The sequence below is a fragment of the Ictalurus furcatus genome, chromosome 19 (assembly GCF_023375685.1).
Source record: "Ictalurus furcatus strain D&B chromosome 19, Billie_1.0, whole genome shotgun sequence".
In the NCBI taxonomy this organism is placed as follows: domain Eukaryota; kingdom Metazoa; phylum Chordata; class Actinopteri; order Siluriformes; family Ictaluridae; genus Ictalurus; species Ictalurus furcatus.
Window position 1 is genome coordinate 5,239,819 of NC_071273.1, and position 14,264 is coordinate 5,254,082.

The 14,264-nt window shown below is 41.3% G+C and overlaps 2 protein-coding genes across 4 annotated transcripts in view; both read right to left on the reverse strand.

The window, feature by feature from the left end:
- The window catches only part of LOC128623011 (NLR family CARD domain-containing protein 3-like), a 105,770-nt gene that overhangs the window by 45,829 nt on the left and 45,677 nt on the right, over positions 1-14,264 (reverse strand). The window lies entirely within an intron of this gene.
- LOC128623009 (NLR family CARD domain-containing protein 3-like) overlaps positions 39-14,264 on the reverse strand; it is a 31,063-nt gene continuing 16,837 nt past the window's right edge. The window contains exons 3-8 of one of the 2 annotated variants that reach the window (XM_053649844.1): positions 7,516-7,710; positions 5,055-5,228; positions 2,643-2,819; positions 1,956-2,129; positions 1,502-1,673; positions 39-602 (exon numbers count right to left, since the gene is read on the reverse strand). In XM_053649844.1, coding sequence (XP_053505819.1) covers positions 471-602; positions 1,502-1,673; positions 1,956-2,129; positions 2,643-2,819; positions 5,055-5,228; positions 7,516-7,710 — 1,024 coding nt within the window. In that variant the 3' untranslated portion in view covers positions 39-470. The remainder of the gene's footprint in view (positions 603-1,501; positions 1,674-1,955; positions 2,130-2,642; positions 2,820-5,054; positions 5,229-7,515; positions 7,711-14,264) is intronic. The other variant, XM_053649845.1, reaches the window with a different exon arrangement.

The window sequence follows — 14,264 nt, forward strand, 5'->3', positions numbered from 1 at the left end:
GATTGGCACCCTGTCCAGGGTGTACCCCGCCATGCTCCCTGGGATAGGCTCCAGGTTTCCTCGTGACCCTGAAAAGGATAAGCGGTATAAAAGATGGATGGATGGATGGATGGAGACTTACTGCAGACTCTCACTTTATTGTTTCAATAAATTTTAATTACTTCTTGACATCTACTAACGCTCTGTCTCTGACGTTTTTTTGACTTAGGCTGGAAAGATTGTTTGCCACGACAATGTGTAAAGATATTAAAACATATTACAATTAGTAAACAAATATTATTCACATAAACACAGAAAAATCACATAAACCATTAAAAAGATATCATACAACAGTTAGTTCTGGTCCATTAATTTGATCAGATAAGCAGTGTTCCAAGAGTGTTGATATTTAGTACAACAGCACTGCTACACTAATGTACCAAAGGACAAAGTGATAAATGTGAATTGTAGTGAGTCTCCTAGAGGCTTCATCAGATAAACTCCTCAGATGCCAATCCTGTCAGGTAAAAATTCCACCTATGTCTTGAAACTCTTCCTGTCCTTTTTCTGGACATTTGGACATTTCCTGTCCACTGTTCGTATCCACAGATGTTCATCAAATCCTGAATATAAAAGAAAAACATGTGAATTAATAACCACAAACTGGACTGTGGTACTTCATGATCAACATGTAATCATCTCTGCTCTAAGAGAAACATCATCATGTCCTGTTTATAATTAATCATTCTACATTTCTTCATTCTTACTAACATCTGTGTTATAACATTTAGCGAGAACAAATGAGAACTTCCACAAGTTCTAACAGGAAAATGAGCAGATATTTACCCAGCACATCACTGCTCTTATCCAATCACAGGCTTTGGAGTTTTTTAAATAATGAACACTACTGTGTCATTTAGCTCTTGTTCTACATTTATATTTAAGTGCAGACTTTAAGAAGAAGCCGAGGTGAATGTTACAGGAAAGACAGAAGACACGGTGTGGAGGTAGGGTGCTGGAAGAAGTGTCAGAGTGAGGAAAGTGGCTGCTTAAATCAAATATCTGTGGCATAAAATATAATCATTTTAATGAGAGTTGAGAAGAAAGTGTGCTGCTTATCAGAAACAGGGAAAAGCAGATATCATCTTGTTCAGACAAAAGCAGCAGTATGAAGTCAGAGATAGCAGGCTGTCACAAGGAGACCAGGTGTTCATTTACAATCACTCTCATGCACTCATTTGTGATATTTTGTAGACTCTGTCTGACTCCCTGTCTTCTACCTTCACATGAATTTTAAATCAACACACTTTACTGAACACAAAACAGCATTAAAGCCAATTGTTAGAAAAAATCTGATTAAATGAATAAAGAATATAGTGACATTTCTAAAACTGGTTTTGTTTCCTAACCTTGTAATCTGATATTTATTGGAACGAAAGAGAAATGTACAAACTAATGATAATCAGGTTCATTTATTAGTCTTTTATTTTTTCACAATTTATATAAAAAGGTCATGACTCACCAGTGTCTGTAGTTTGTAATGTTTATCATCCTTAATAGCAGAGAGTAGCTTCACTCCTGAGTCTCCTACATTATTATCAGACAGATGCAGTTCTCTCAGGTGTGAGGGGTTTAATCTCAGAGCTGAAGTCAGAGCAGCACAGCCTTCATCTGAGACACCACAATCACGCAACCTGCAAAGAGATACAATGACACACTCTTCATTCTCTCGATCTCAGGCAGAGGAACAACAGCACTGACCTCTGGTTGTAGACAGTTTCTCTCATTGTGGACTGAGTAACACACACTAGATCTTTAGAAATGTTTTAGTAACTTTTCCTCACTTCACACATCTCAACAAAATCTCTTTTTAAATCAGCGTTCACATGAACAGATCTTTCTTGAGAAGATCAGACTGTCCGTAATCAGAAGATTAGAACATGTTTTATTATTAATGATTTAAAATATGATCTTACCACAGTATCTCCAGTTTACAGAGAGGATTCTCCAGTACAGCAGAGAGACTCTTCACTCCTGAGTCTCCTAGTTTATTAAAGGACAGATCCAGTTCTCTCAGGTGTGAGGGGTTTGATCTCAGAGCTGAAGTCAGAGCAGCACAGCCTTCATCTGAGACACCACAATCACGCAACCTGTAGAGAGACACAATGACACACTCTTCATGAACAGATTTTGTATCTTGGTTTAAGAATTATTTTAAAGATGATGTGTTTGTAAAATGATTTTATTAATCAGAATGACCTGAGGATTTAATATCACCTGTTTATTATAATTAACAGTGTAATTAAAATGATCACACTGAGTGTTATATTAAGTTTCTCTCATCTAATATCTCTCTATATATTTATATTACTACAGAATGAAGGAAGTAAAAGTCTGAATCATCATGAAAAACAAACACTGTCATGAATTAAAAGATACAATGGATAAATTACAAAAGTATAAAACATTAATTCTTGAGAGGATTAACACTCATGTCTTTTCAAAACCAGATTACTCACTGATAATTTATTGTTAAATAAAAAGAAACAATCTTCCTCCTCAGGACATTGATGATGAACCTAAAACTTCTGCTTCAGTCTCACTATTAGAGAATGTGTCTTACTGAGGAGCAGGTCATGTGACTCTCAGAGAGATGATCTTACCTCAGTGTCTCCAGTTTACAGAGAGGATTCTCCAGTACAGCAGAGAGACTCTTCACTCCTGAGTCTCCTACATTATTATTCCAGGACAGATTCAGGTCTCTCAGGTGTGAAGGGTTTGATCTCATAGCTGAAGTCAGAGCAGCACAGCCTTCATCTGAGACACCACAACACTCCAACCTGTAGAGAGACACAATTACACTCTTCATCAGCAGATTTTTATCTTGGTTTACTTGCTATGATGATGATGTGTCTTTCATGTTGGACTTTCTGATCTCTCTTGACCAATCAGAAGATATAATTAACACTGACCAAAACATTATCACTGTTCAGTGGCTCCCTTAAAAAAAACTCTACAGGAATCCTGCAGGATTTTCATTTTTCTGCAGGATGTTTGCTGGAATCCTGGAATGATGAAATACTGCAGGACACATTGACAAACTGTGCAGGATTTTCCTATAGGGTTTAGGATGGAGCAGTACAATAGAAACATGCAGGAATTTCCAGCACACTCGCTGCACAAGGGAAAACTCCTGCAGGATTTTATAATTCCTGAAGGACTGCTGCTCACCTCCTGCAGAAATAAAATAAAGTTCCCAAGTACTTAATCTATCCTGCAGGACGACTTCTTATTTCCTGTAAATTAATTTTTTACATCATTTTGTTTTTATCACAGTTAAAATGACTCTGTTTTGGCGTTGCCCCATGCACTCCTCAACCAACTGCAGTTCTGTTCTTCATCTCTCAGATGAGTCCAATCTCCACTCTGACAGCGTGCTCCAGTGTTAACACAAACTGAAACACATCTCATCTTATTATATCCTCTGATTACACTGTACGAGAGTCAGGGGGGAAAGACACGGTGTGGAGTCTGTTTCAGAGAAGGTAAACTCTTTATTGAACTAGTCTGTTACACGGATACACACCACGCAGAAATGTTACTGAGCAACGTCACTCAATGCAGCTTCTTAAAGCAGCAGCTCCTAGAGAGTGAGAACTGATTTTATAAAACATTCATTCTGAGGAGAATTAACACTCATGTCTTCTCTAAACAAGATCACTGCCGATAATTTATTGTTAAATAAAATATTCCTGGATTATAAAGCTAATGCAGAGTAAAAATGTCTGCACATTGGGTTCATCAGGTTCTACGGGTTTTGGATGTGAAATTCACAGTAAATAAAATTTCTACAGAAAAATAACATGAAGACAGAGGGACAGATGTGCTGAGATTTTTGTGCATTTGAGGAAAAATCACCAAAAAAGTGTAGAAACCTTGGAAGTGTAACTGTTACATATTCTGCTCAATTTAATAAGAAAAAAAGATTGTGAGATTAGCAGTCATCAGTCTTACACGTTATTTTGTCCTCCTCTCGAAACCAGGTGTAAATTAGCACCATGTGTGTTGTTGGAGCGGTTGCCAGGTCCCCAGTTTTAATGTTGATTTGAGCTACTTTTGACTCACCAGCATGGATTGATCTCTTTGACTGTGGATTGGAGTTTGGACATTTTTACGTACATTATTTTAATCATATCTGTATATTAAAACATACAGTAGTGAGCATGCACTGTGATCTCCTCTCATACACACACCTATTGATCCTGTTCTCAACTTCAGCTCTGTGATACTATATGAATGTATTTTAGTCAGTGGGTTTCCTCATAGACATTCTTTATTTATCATAAAATGTGGAGTAATACGAGACCACTGTAGGATCTTAATGAAAGAACTATTGAGGAAAACTGCATGGTTTTAATACTGCTTGTCTATTGAACTAGTTCCGTAACGCAGATCTGGCAACTCTGTTCACAGCAGCTAGACAGAGACGTACTGAATCATACATTCACTGACAGAATAAACACAATTTCAGCTTTAAGAAAAATGAAGAAAAAAAATCAGCAAAAGGATTGTTGATGTAGCTTGAAATTTTTGTAAGTGCCTTTACCTCCCTTTTTTGTTTTTATTTAAAAATCTAATTTGATTTATTTAATTGTTCACTTTTTCAGTCCTATGGCATTAACTTCTGATTATAGTTTCCAAATTCTCAGATTTTTTTTTTTTTTTTTTTTTAGATCATTTCCATTTCACTGCTGCTTTTAAACCCTGCAGTTCACACACAGTACATTTAGTTTGTGTCCCAGGTGCAGTTTGTGTGATTAGTTACAATGTTTTAGTAAATTTCACAGTAATTTCAGACACATTGCAGTCGCATCAAGTCACGTTTTGTGCTGCAGTTTCTCACATACGTACATCTGACCCAAAGACTCTGACAAATCATCAGTGTGCAGTGAAATTAAACAATCTTCCTCCTCAGGACATTGATGATGAATCTAAAACTTCTGCTTCAGTCTCACTATTAGAGAATGTGTCTTACTGAGGAGCAGGTCATGTGACTCTCAGAGAGATGATCTTACCTCAGTATCTCCAATTTACAGAGAGGATTCTCCAGTACAGTAGAGAGACTCTTCACTCCTGAGTGTCCTACATTATTATAGGACAGATCCAGCCCTCTCAGGTGTGAGGGGTTTGATCTCAGAGCTGAAGTCAGAGCAGCACAGCCTTCATCTGAGACACGACACTTAAACAACCTGTAGAGAGACACACTGACACAATCTTCATCAACAGATTTTTAGCATGGTTTACTTGCTATGATGATGATGATGTGTCTTTCATGTTGGACTTTCTGATCTCTCTTGACCAATCACAAGATATAATTATCACTGACCAAAACATTACCACTGTTCAGTGACTCTTAAATCTATTAGTAGAACCATTATAACTGCCGGATTATTATTTGGTTGTGGTGATATTTAAAATAATTTTATTCAACTGATGATTTTAACAGAAGAAATCGTCAGAATGGACCACTGCCCCATCAGATTTTTATTAAATAAATTCATTCAGAAAGTCCAGATTTTTTCCAGATTTTGAGTGAAAAAGGAAACCAGGCCTACACTAATTCCTGTGATTAAAGATGACGTGTACAGCCATCATTTTGCTTTTATCACTGTTACAGTGCATCCGGAAAGTATTCACAGCGCTTCACTTTTTCCACATTTTGTTATGTTACAATATTATATATAATATTATATAATATATTCCAAAATGGATTAAATTCATTATTTTCCTCAAAATTCTACAAACAATACCCCATAATGACAATGTGAAAGAAGTTTGTTTAAAATCTTTGCAAATTTATTAAAAATAAAAAACAAAAAAAGCACTTTTTTTCCTTTTTGTCTATATTGCTCATTTCATTCAGTGCTTTTATGTCTATAAAACCTGCAGAGATGTTAGGTATGATATTTGTATTGTAAATCACACTGGATTTTAGTTACTATTGTTATACAACTTAAAGGTAGTCATTTTTTTCTGGTTTAAAAGGCTGCGTTCTACTGGAGAAAATCTAAATGGAGCAACATAATTTTAAAAATGATTGTCTACTTGACAACTTGTGTTCATAATTATGGTAATTAAGTACATAACACTTAAATCCCTTTTAAATAATGTGAAAAGAGAGTGTGTTTGTCTGTGTGTCGTATTTTTGGTTGGATGTGTACAGAAATTCATTATTAATAATTTGCTTATTTTTTCACCAGCCTTATGTATGTATGTGTGTGTGTGTGTGTGTGTGTGTGTGTGTGTGTGTGTGTGTATGTCATAATTTTGGTTGGAAGTGTGTGTGCTTTTATAGACAGGGTTGTATGCATGCGTGTGTCTCTGTGTCTGTGTGGAATAAATCGGAATGGGGTTTTACGGGGTTGACCTTTGACCTAGGCCTGACTCTTGGAGTGCTCGACTTTTGTATACTGGAACATATACATGTGTGCAACGTGTGTGGTGTCTGTGCATGCATGTGTGTTTGTTTGTGTGTGGAATTGACCCATTGACTAGGCCTAACTCAGGAGTGTTTCACAATTCATTATTTCAGTATTAATCATTATTAATGATTAATACTTGTATGTGGTGTCTGTGCATGCGCGTGTGTTTGTGTGTGTGTGATATTTTTGTTTGGATGTGTATGTGTTAGTGTGTGTGGAATACACATGACCATACTATGTATGAGAACATGTGTGTCTGTGTGTATCTGGAATGCATGGGAACCAGATTTAAAATAACTACTTTTTTATGATGCCAACATAAATATGCAAACATAGATATATTTTATGATGACAGGCAAACATAAATATAGTTTATGACCTAGACCTACCTCGGAGTGTTTCACATTCTATGTGAAAGGAAAGAACATGTGTGTGTGTTCCTGGAATTTATGTGTTTTTTTAATTTATGTGAATTTATGCGTTATTAATGTGTTCCGGATTTAACATAACTATTTTTTATGATGCCAACATAAATATATTTTATGATGATGACCCCTTTGAACGGTCAGGATCATTAAATGTTATGATCTTGACCTTTGACCTAGACCTGTCAAAAATAAGGTTACAATATATACAAACTATCTCTCTCTGACGTGCACGAGAGTCAGGGGGAAAAGAGACGGTGTGGAGTCTGTTTCAGAGAAGGTAAACTCTTTATTGAACTAGTCTGTTACACGGATACACACCACGCAGAAATGTTCCTGAGAAACATCACTCAATGCAGATTCTTAAAGTATCGCTGGCTTTAAAAGTAATGAGTCAGGTTTTGTAGAAGGATCTCTGTTTATCTCTATTTTTAATGCACATTTATCTAACTGTAAGTACCTTTATTTATTTATTAAAAGCATAAATTATTCTGGAGAGAAATCATTATCACTTAATGACTAATCTATTTGTTCTGCATGTTGTACTGTTACAGAAAATTTCAGGTGAAAAACTGTATACAACTGCTGCTTTTAGTGAGTTATTGTGACTCTCAGAGAGATGATCTTACCCCAGTGTCTCCACTTTACAGTGAGGATTCTCCAGTCCAACACAGAGACTCTTCAATTCTGAGTCTCCTAGTTCATTCCCATACAGATCCAGTGTTTTCACAGTCAGATGCAGTTCTCTCAGATTGGAGGTTTCTGGGCTGAGTGCTGAGACCAGAGCTGACCAACGTCTCACTCCAAGTGAATCACACCTGATACTGAAGGAAATAAAATAATACACAATGAACTAACACCAGTGCAAATTAACAAACAAGTCCTCACAGCTCTCACTGAACCTTCTCATTTTCATAAATGCTAAAAGTACAAACACCAGTTAGACCTGTGTTGGCTCAAATTTAGCCTATTACCCAAAAACACTTAAAATTCAACTTAGAAGCCAAAACTCACATCTACCTCTGAGCCCAGTTGGAGATAGAAAAAAGACACCATTGAGAAGAAGCAAGGGTCCAGCTTTATTGGTTCTGTTCCACCACACGAGATCCACACCAATGAGAATTCTCAGAAGTGCTCTTCTGAGCACCCTTGCTTCTTCTCACTCACGGCTGGTGTCTTTTTTCTATCTCCAACTGGGCTCAGAGGTAGATGTGAGTATTGGCTTCTAAGTTGAATTTTCAGTGTTTTTGGGTAATAGGCTAAATTTGAGCCAACATTTGGCACCCCAGATGGGACGGGGCTAAGATCTATATGTCTGGAATCTCTCCCGTGGGACTTCGCTCTCTAAGCAACAGGTAGGCCGTGTAGGAAGAAGGCATTGTAGACGCCTGTTATTTCAAAGCTCTGTTTTAGTGGTCTGTTGTTACGATTGGGAAGCCCCCGGGGTGGGAAGAAAGACTAAGTTGGTCTCCAAAAGAACCTTGAGTGAGTGAGAAGAGGTAAGAGAAGTGTAGATTGTAGAAGATTGTAATTTTGTAATTGTATAAGGTTCATAAGACTGTGTAAGGAAACTGTATATGTGTTGTGTGAGTGAAAGTCCTGCAATACCGCTGGAGGATAAAATAATAAGATTCCAGGTCTGAGATAGAGGCAGGTGGATATGAGGCCTCAGACCCCAGATACCGGCTACTAAGGGTGTGGCGACTGCTTAGTGGGGACCCCTAATACCGCTGGGAAAAGATTCCAGGTCTGAGATAGAGAGGGGAATAAATCCTGGGCCCAGGTCCGGGTCGCGCAATACAGTGTGCCCGGTGTATGAATGGAATGTGTAATAACAAATGTGTGTGCTTATAATATATGTGCTTATAATATGAGTGCGGTGTGAGGGTGTAAGTTTTGGAGACAGGGAAAAATGTATTTATTAGTGCTCTGAACATGAGCTCCATACCTAAAGAGATATGTGTGTTGGATAAGATTTAAAAATTAGTTTCGGGGAAAGTTGGATTTAATTTATATGACTGTAAGCTTCATACATACGGAGTTGGTGTGGAGGTGCTTTATACTCTGAAACCTCATGAAATAAAATAAATAGGTGTAATAGGGTGGAATATAATATGTGTATGTGAGCTTGCAGGCGTTGTTTATAAAAAGGAGTGGTGTGTGTGTTCCTATCTGTTCTTATCTGCGCAAGCAGGCCTGCCGTCTGTGTGGAAAGAAAAAAAAAAAAAAGGAAAAAAAAAGGAAAAGAAGGAAAATGTGTGTGTGTGCGCACTTCAGATTGAGCTGAGTAACACAGAACAGTGTGAGATTTTTTTTTTTTTTTAATGTTTTGAATCTGGTACAGACTTTCTGTGAGTCGGGTGTGACTGTGTGTATTATAATTTCTTTGGTATCAATAACTGCTGTGTGAGGGTTTTAAAAATTGGGGGAGCATGCAAGAACATTGTAAATATTTTAGACATCTGCCAGACTGCCCATTGTGTGAATAAGAACTTCTAGAGCTGTAATATATAACAAAATTGTTGAGAAATCAGTGAGTCAGTCCATTGGGACCTTTCATTTATATTCCATAAATTATGAAGGTGTTGTTCAGTTAAATGACAAATAATAATAATATAATTTAATTTTAATTTAATTACCCAAAAATAGGGTAATATTGAATAGGGGTTGTAAATATCATGTCTAAGAACATTGTAAACATGTAAGAATTGCCGGATTGGCCATTGTGTGAGGCTGTGTGAATTACCTAAAGTTAAACTTAAGATTCATAAGATTAATTGAATCATCTTACTTAATTAATTAATCGTCTTAATTAAATTGAATGTATGTACTCTGAGTGTATGTGAGTCCCTAGGGAGGCTGGCTGGACCGAGTACGGACGGAAGGGAAAAGCAGGCATAAATCGGTACGAGATAGGCTAAGCAGGCTGGAACAGCAGGACAAGGTAGGAGGAAAACATTTGGCTGTGAGGGATAACTGAGGGGATTTAGGGGGGGGGCATGTACAAAAGACTCTAAGGGCTGAGAGGTGCGAGACACGACCAGAGTTATGGCTGAATGTAAGAAAAAGATGAGCCCGATAGAGAGGTTGATAAGCAAACACTGTACAGATGAGAAGGACATTAGGCATTATTGTAAAAAATGGAGTGAGAAGACTAGTGGTGAGTGGAAATGGCCCGAGGAAGGTACTCTTGATGAACAGCTATGCCAGATAATGAAAGAGAGATTAGCTGTATGGAATGAACAGAAAAAAGGCTTGAGAGTGAGGGAGAAATGTGTGAAGACAGAGAAGATAGTGGACTGGTTTGTGAAGGCAGGGAAAGAGGAGAAGGAGAAGGATAGACGGCAGAGAGAACGAGCAGAGGCGGTGGTACGGAAGAAAGAAGAAAGGGAAGCAAGCCTAGGAAAGAAGATAAAAGAGGCCATTCAGAAGGAATGGGCAGAGGCCCCGCCCTCATATAACCCTCAGTACCGCCCTCCAGTGAGACCTGTCGGAAGTGCCCCACCTGCCGGGCTTTACATGATGCAAGACCTGGAGGACAGAGAAGATGAATGGAAGGAAACCGAGGTGGACATATGGGGAACATTCACCGGATACCAAAGAATGAGGCATCGCATGTGGGAGGATGGAGAACCTACCAAAATGGAAGAAGGAGCTGCCGGATACGAGGATAGAACCCCGATCGAGGGCGAAAGCCCATGGCTGGACCTCCCACAGGTAGGCAACAAAGAGAGGGACAGGGAACTACAGGAGTATATGAAAAACTGGACCCACACTCCGGGGTGGCCGGAGCACGGGGAGAGTCCCACCAGCACCAGCACCCCGAGGCCAGGGTCACGGCAGATGGTGCACAAACAAAAAGACAAGAAACTGGAGGAAATACAGGAGCGGGAGGAGCATAATACCAGTGATAATCAAGACGGTCGTAGTAGTGAGAGAGGGCACGAGGTTGAAAACGGAGCACGAGGGGCTCCACATACCAGAGGAGGAGAAAAAGGGGAGCCAAGAGACAATGTGGGGCGGGTGGTCCATATAGAGGGGGATGTGGTGCTCTCCCCATATGAGGAGGATAAGGAATTGGAGGATGGGATATCATACGGCGTGGGTAAAATGGATGAATTGAAAAATATCGCATGTAAGCAGTCCAAATGGCGACAGCTGTGAAAAATAAATATGCACACAAGCCCCGTTTGGGAGAATCAAAATCACAGAGGTCGAGAAGAGCACTGAACCAGTCAGCAGGAAAACATGTGAAGAGCCTGAGTAAGGCCTCAAAGGTCATAATATACCACCAGCAGAAGAAGAAGCAAGTGAGTTCAGACATGGAACTGGGCGAACAAGGGGGGACTGAGAACGAGGGGACTGAAACAGACAACGAAGGAAAAGTTGAACAAGACGTCAGTGAGGAGGAGGACTCGGAGCCTAGAGGAGCTAGATCACTACGGAGCAGGGCAAGCCTGAAGCCCCCAGTGAGATTCAAACCTGGTATCACGGCGTACTTAGCGCATGCCCGCTCCCAGTCGGAGCCCAGCCTTAATCAGGTTGGGTGGTCACCCCCAGGTCAGATGATGCCCCTCATGGTTAAAGGAAAAGCCCTACATTATGCACCCTGGAGTTTCATGGACCTAACGGGCCTCATCCAACGACTACCCAACATGTGTGAAGGGGGGCAGAAATGGATTACACAGTTTGAGGAAAAAACATCAGGACAGCACCTGGCGATTGGCGATATCAAAGCCATTCTCTGCCAAACAGTGGGCAAGGGACGGGCTGAAGAAATTTTCGATGGGGCAGAACACAGGGATTTGATAGACGACCCCAAGGCTGACGCAATCCCGTTTGGCCTGTACCGACAAGAAATATGGGACTCTGTGAGGAGTATGTTTCCGGCTAAGATGGACCCTGGGAAGCTCGAAAATATAAAACTGAAAGACGAAGAAAACGTGATAACCTTCATACAAGAGTTTCAAGACAAATGGAGGGATGAAACGGCTGCCAAATGGGACGATTCGGTGGCAAGTGTGGGACTGTTCAAACTGCTGTTGAAGAAGGCTCTCCCTGGGGAGGTACAGCAGAAGTTAGAGGAAGTGGTGGGGCTCAACGCAATGGAATGGGCTTCATTTCTGGCACATGTGACCCATCACGTGGAGCAACACAGAAAGCTGAAAAAAGAAGCTAAAGATGCCACCGAAACCCTAATGAGCCAACTCTGTAAGGCACAGCTTGGCGAACTGACCAGGACTAAACAGGAAGAGAAGGAATGGAGGAAGGAACACATTAAACAAGCGGCAGTAATGGTGCCCCATCCACAAGCGGCAGCCCCGGCACAGGCTGACCCTTTGCTGCTGGCCAGTGGATACCAGGCCCATCCACAACCGCAAGTCCCACACATAACTACTATGCTGCACCCCGCCCAGATGGATTACATATATCATATGAGGGCCCCCATGCACCCGGGGACGCCGCCTGCCTGGGGTCGAGGATACGGACGGGGTCGAGTTTTGCAAAGACCAAATATGGCAACTGAAGGGTGTTGGGGATGGGGCGATCCTAGCCACTTCAGGAGAAATTGTCCACTTGCCCCATGACCAACTTGGGGAGACCGCGTGGATAGGGCTGAAAGAAGAGGTCAGGTGCTTGGACCGAGAGCGCCAGAGAGCTATGGAATGCCACCTCAGTGTCAACCGCTACCCCCAGTACCCCCAGGTGGCCCCATGTATGGCCCCTATGGGGAGCCGGGACCCAGCCAGAGTTGAGGAGGCCTAGAGAAGCCCGAGGGGGAGCTCATGCAGTCCGTCACCACACTGCACCCAGAACAAGAGCCAACTGTTACAGTGACGATCGGAAACACCTTGCAAGCGCCTTTTATGATCGACACTGGAGCTACATATTCAAGCATAGGAAAAGAAGGTTCACAGCTCCCCCTCACCTGTAAGGCAATTCAAACTATGGGCTTCTCAGGAAAAATACAGACCTTACGATTCACCGAGCCTCAAGAACTAACTCTGGATGGCGTGACAATACAAGCACCCCTGTTATATTCGCCAGGAGCGCCTGTCAACCTACTGGGGCTTGATGCCCTGTGTAAGTTGGGAGCTCAGATACAGTGCGAGGCGACTGGGATTTGGGTGACATTCCCTAAATCAATATCCACACAATGCCTACTGTTGCACGAGCCACCTAGCACCGCCCGTAATGTGAGGATGGTATACTGGTTGGAGATGTCCGATCCATCTAACTCGGAACTCTGGCACAGATACGCAGAATGGAAACCATGGTTACAGTACATGCGGCCCGATTGCACAGAGGTGGAGGCCCCTTTATATTGCACTATTAAATATGATGACGGTGGACGAGACCAGGAATATGCTCAGCTTTGGGAAGACATGGAACAGGGACAAGTAATGGACATTAAAACCATGGAAATAATAAGCGGCCCACAGGGAGTGGCAGCTATGATCAAGCTCCCAGAGAGAATCACTAACTGGTATCAGCTGGAAGGGACAGCGCCCCATGTCACACTCATGGTCACCAAAGGCCTGGAACCGGAAGATGTAGGGCCAATGATAGGGCAGGCGAAAGAAGTAAAAGAGTGGAAGCCAACTACCAATCCGTCTTTGCACAAGTCGCCTGCTGGAAAGTTTGTGCGAATCTCAATAACAGCAGTTGACACCGCCGTGGCCACTAGTGTCTGCATATGCACGAGCACGGACCGAAGTGGTTTGCAAATGGCAGTTAAGGCAGCAAAAGATCAGGACAATGAGGAAATACTGAAAACTGTTCCAGAACAGCTATGGACAAAACATCCAACCGACGTAGGGTTTGTTAAATCCGCCGACCTAGCTCAGATTAAGGTAAAAGAGAATGCAAGGTTGCCCTACCAGAAACAGTATCCGTTGTCAGCGCAAGCTAGAGAAGGCATACGGCCCACAATACATGGATTGGTAGAGGCCGGAGTGCTAATCTCCACGCGAAGTCAGTGCAATACCCCCATTTTTCCAGTTAGAAAACCTGACTCAGAGAAGTGGAGGCTAGTACATGATTTGCGTGCTATTAACCAAATCGTGATATCTGAAACACCAGTAGTGCCAGACCCACACACCCTATTGTCGAACATTCCAGAAGGGACCAAATGGTATACTGTCATAGACTTATGCTCAGCATTTTTTAGCGTGCCACTGCACCCAGACTCACAGCATTTGTTTGCTTTCACGTATGAAGGGCAGCAGTACACATACACTAGACTTCCGCAGGGATACTGTGAAAGCCCATCCATATTTAATCAGGTACTGGCTGAAGACCTCTCAGCCCTGGAGTGCCGTAGCACCATCTTGCAATATGTCGACGACCTTTTGATTTGTAGTGCGTCCAAAGAACA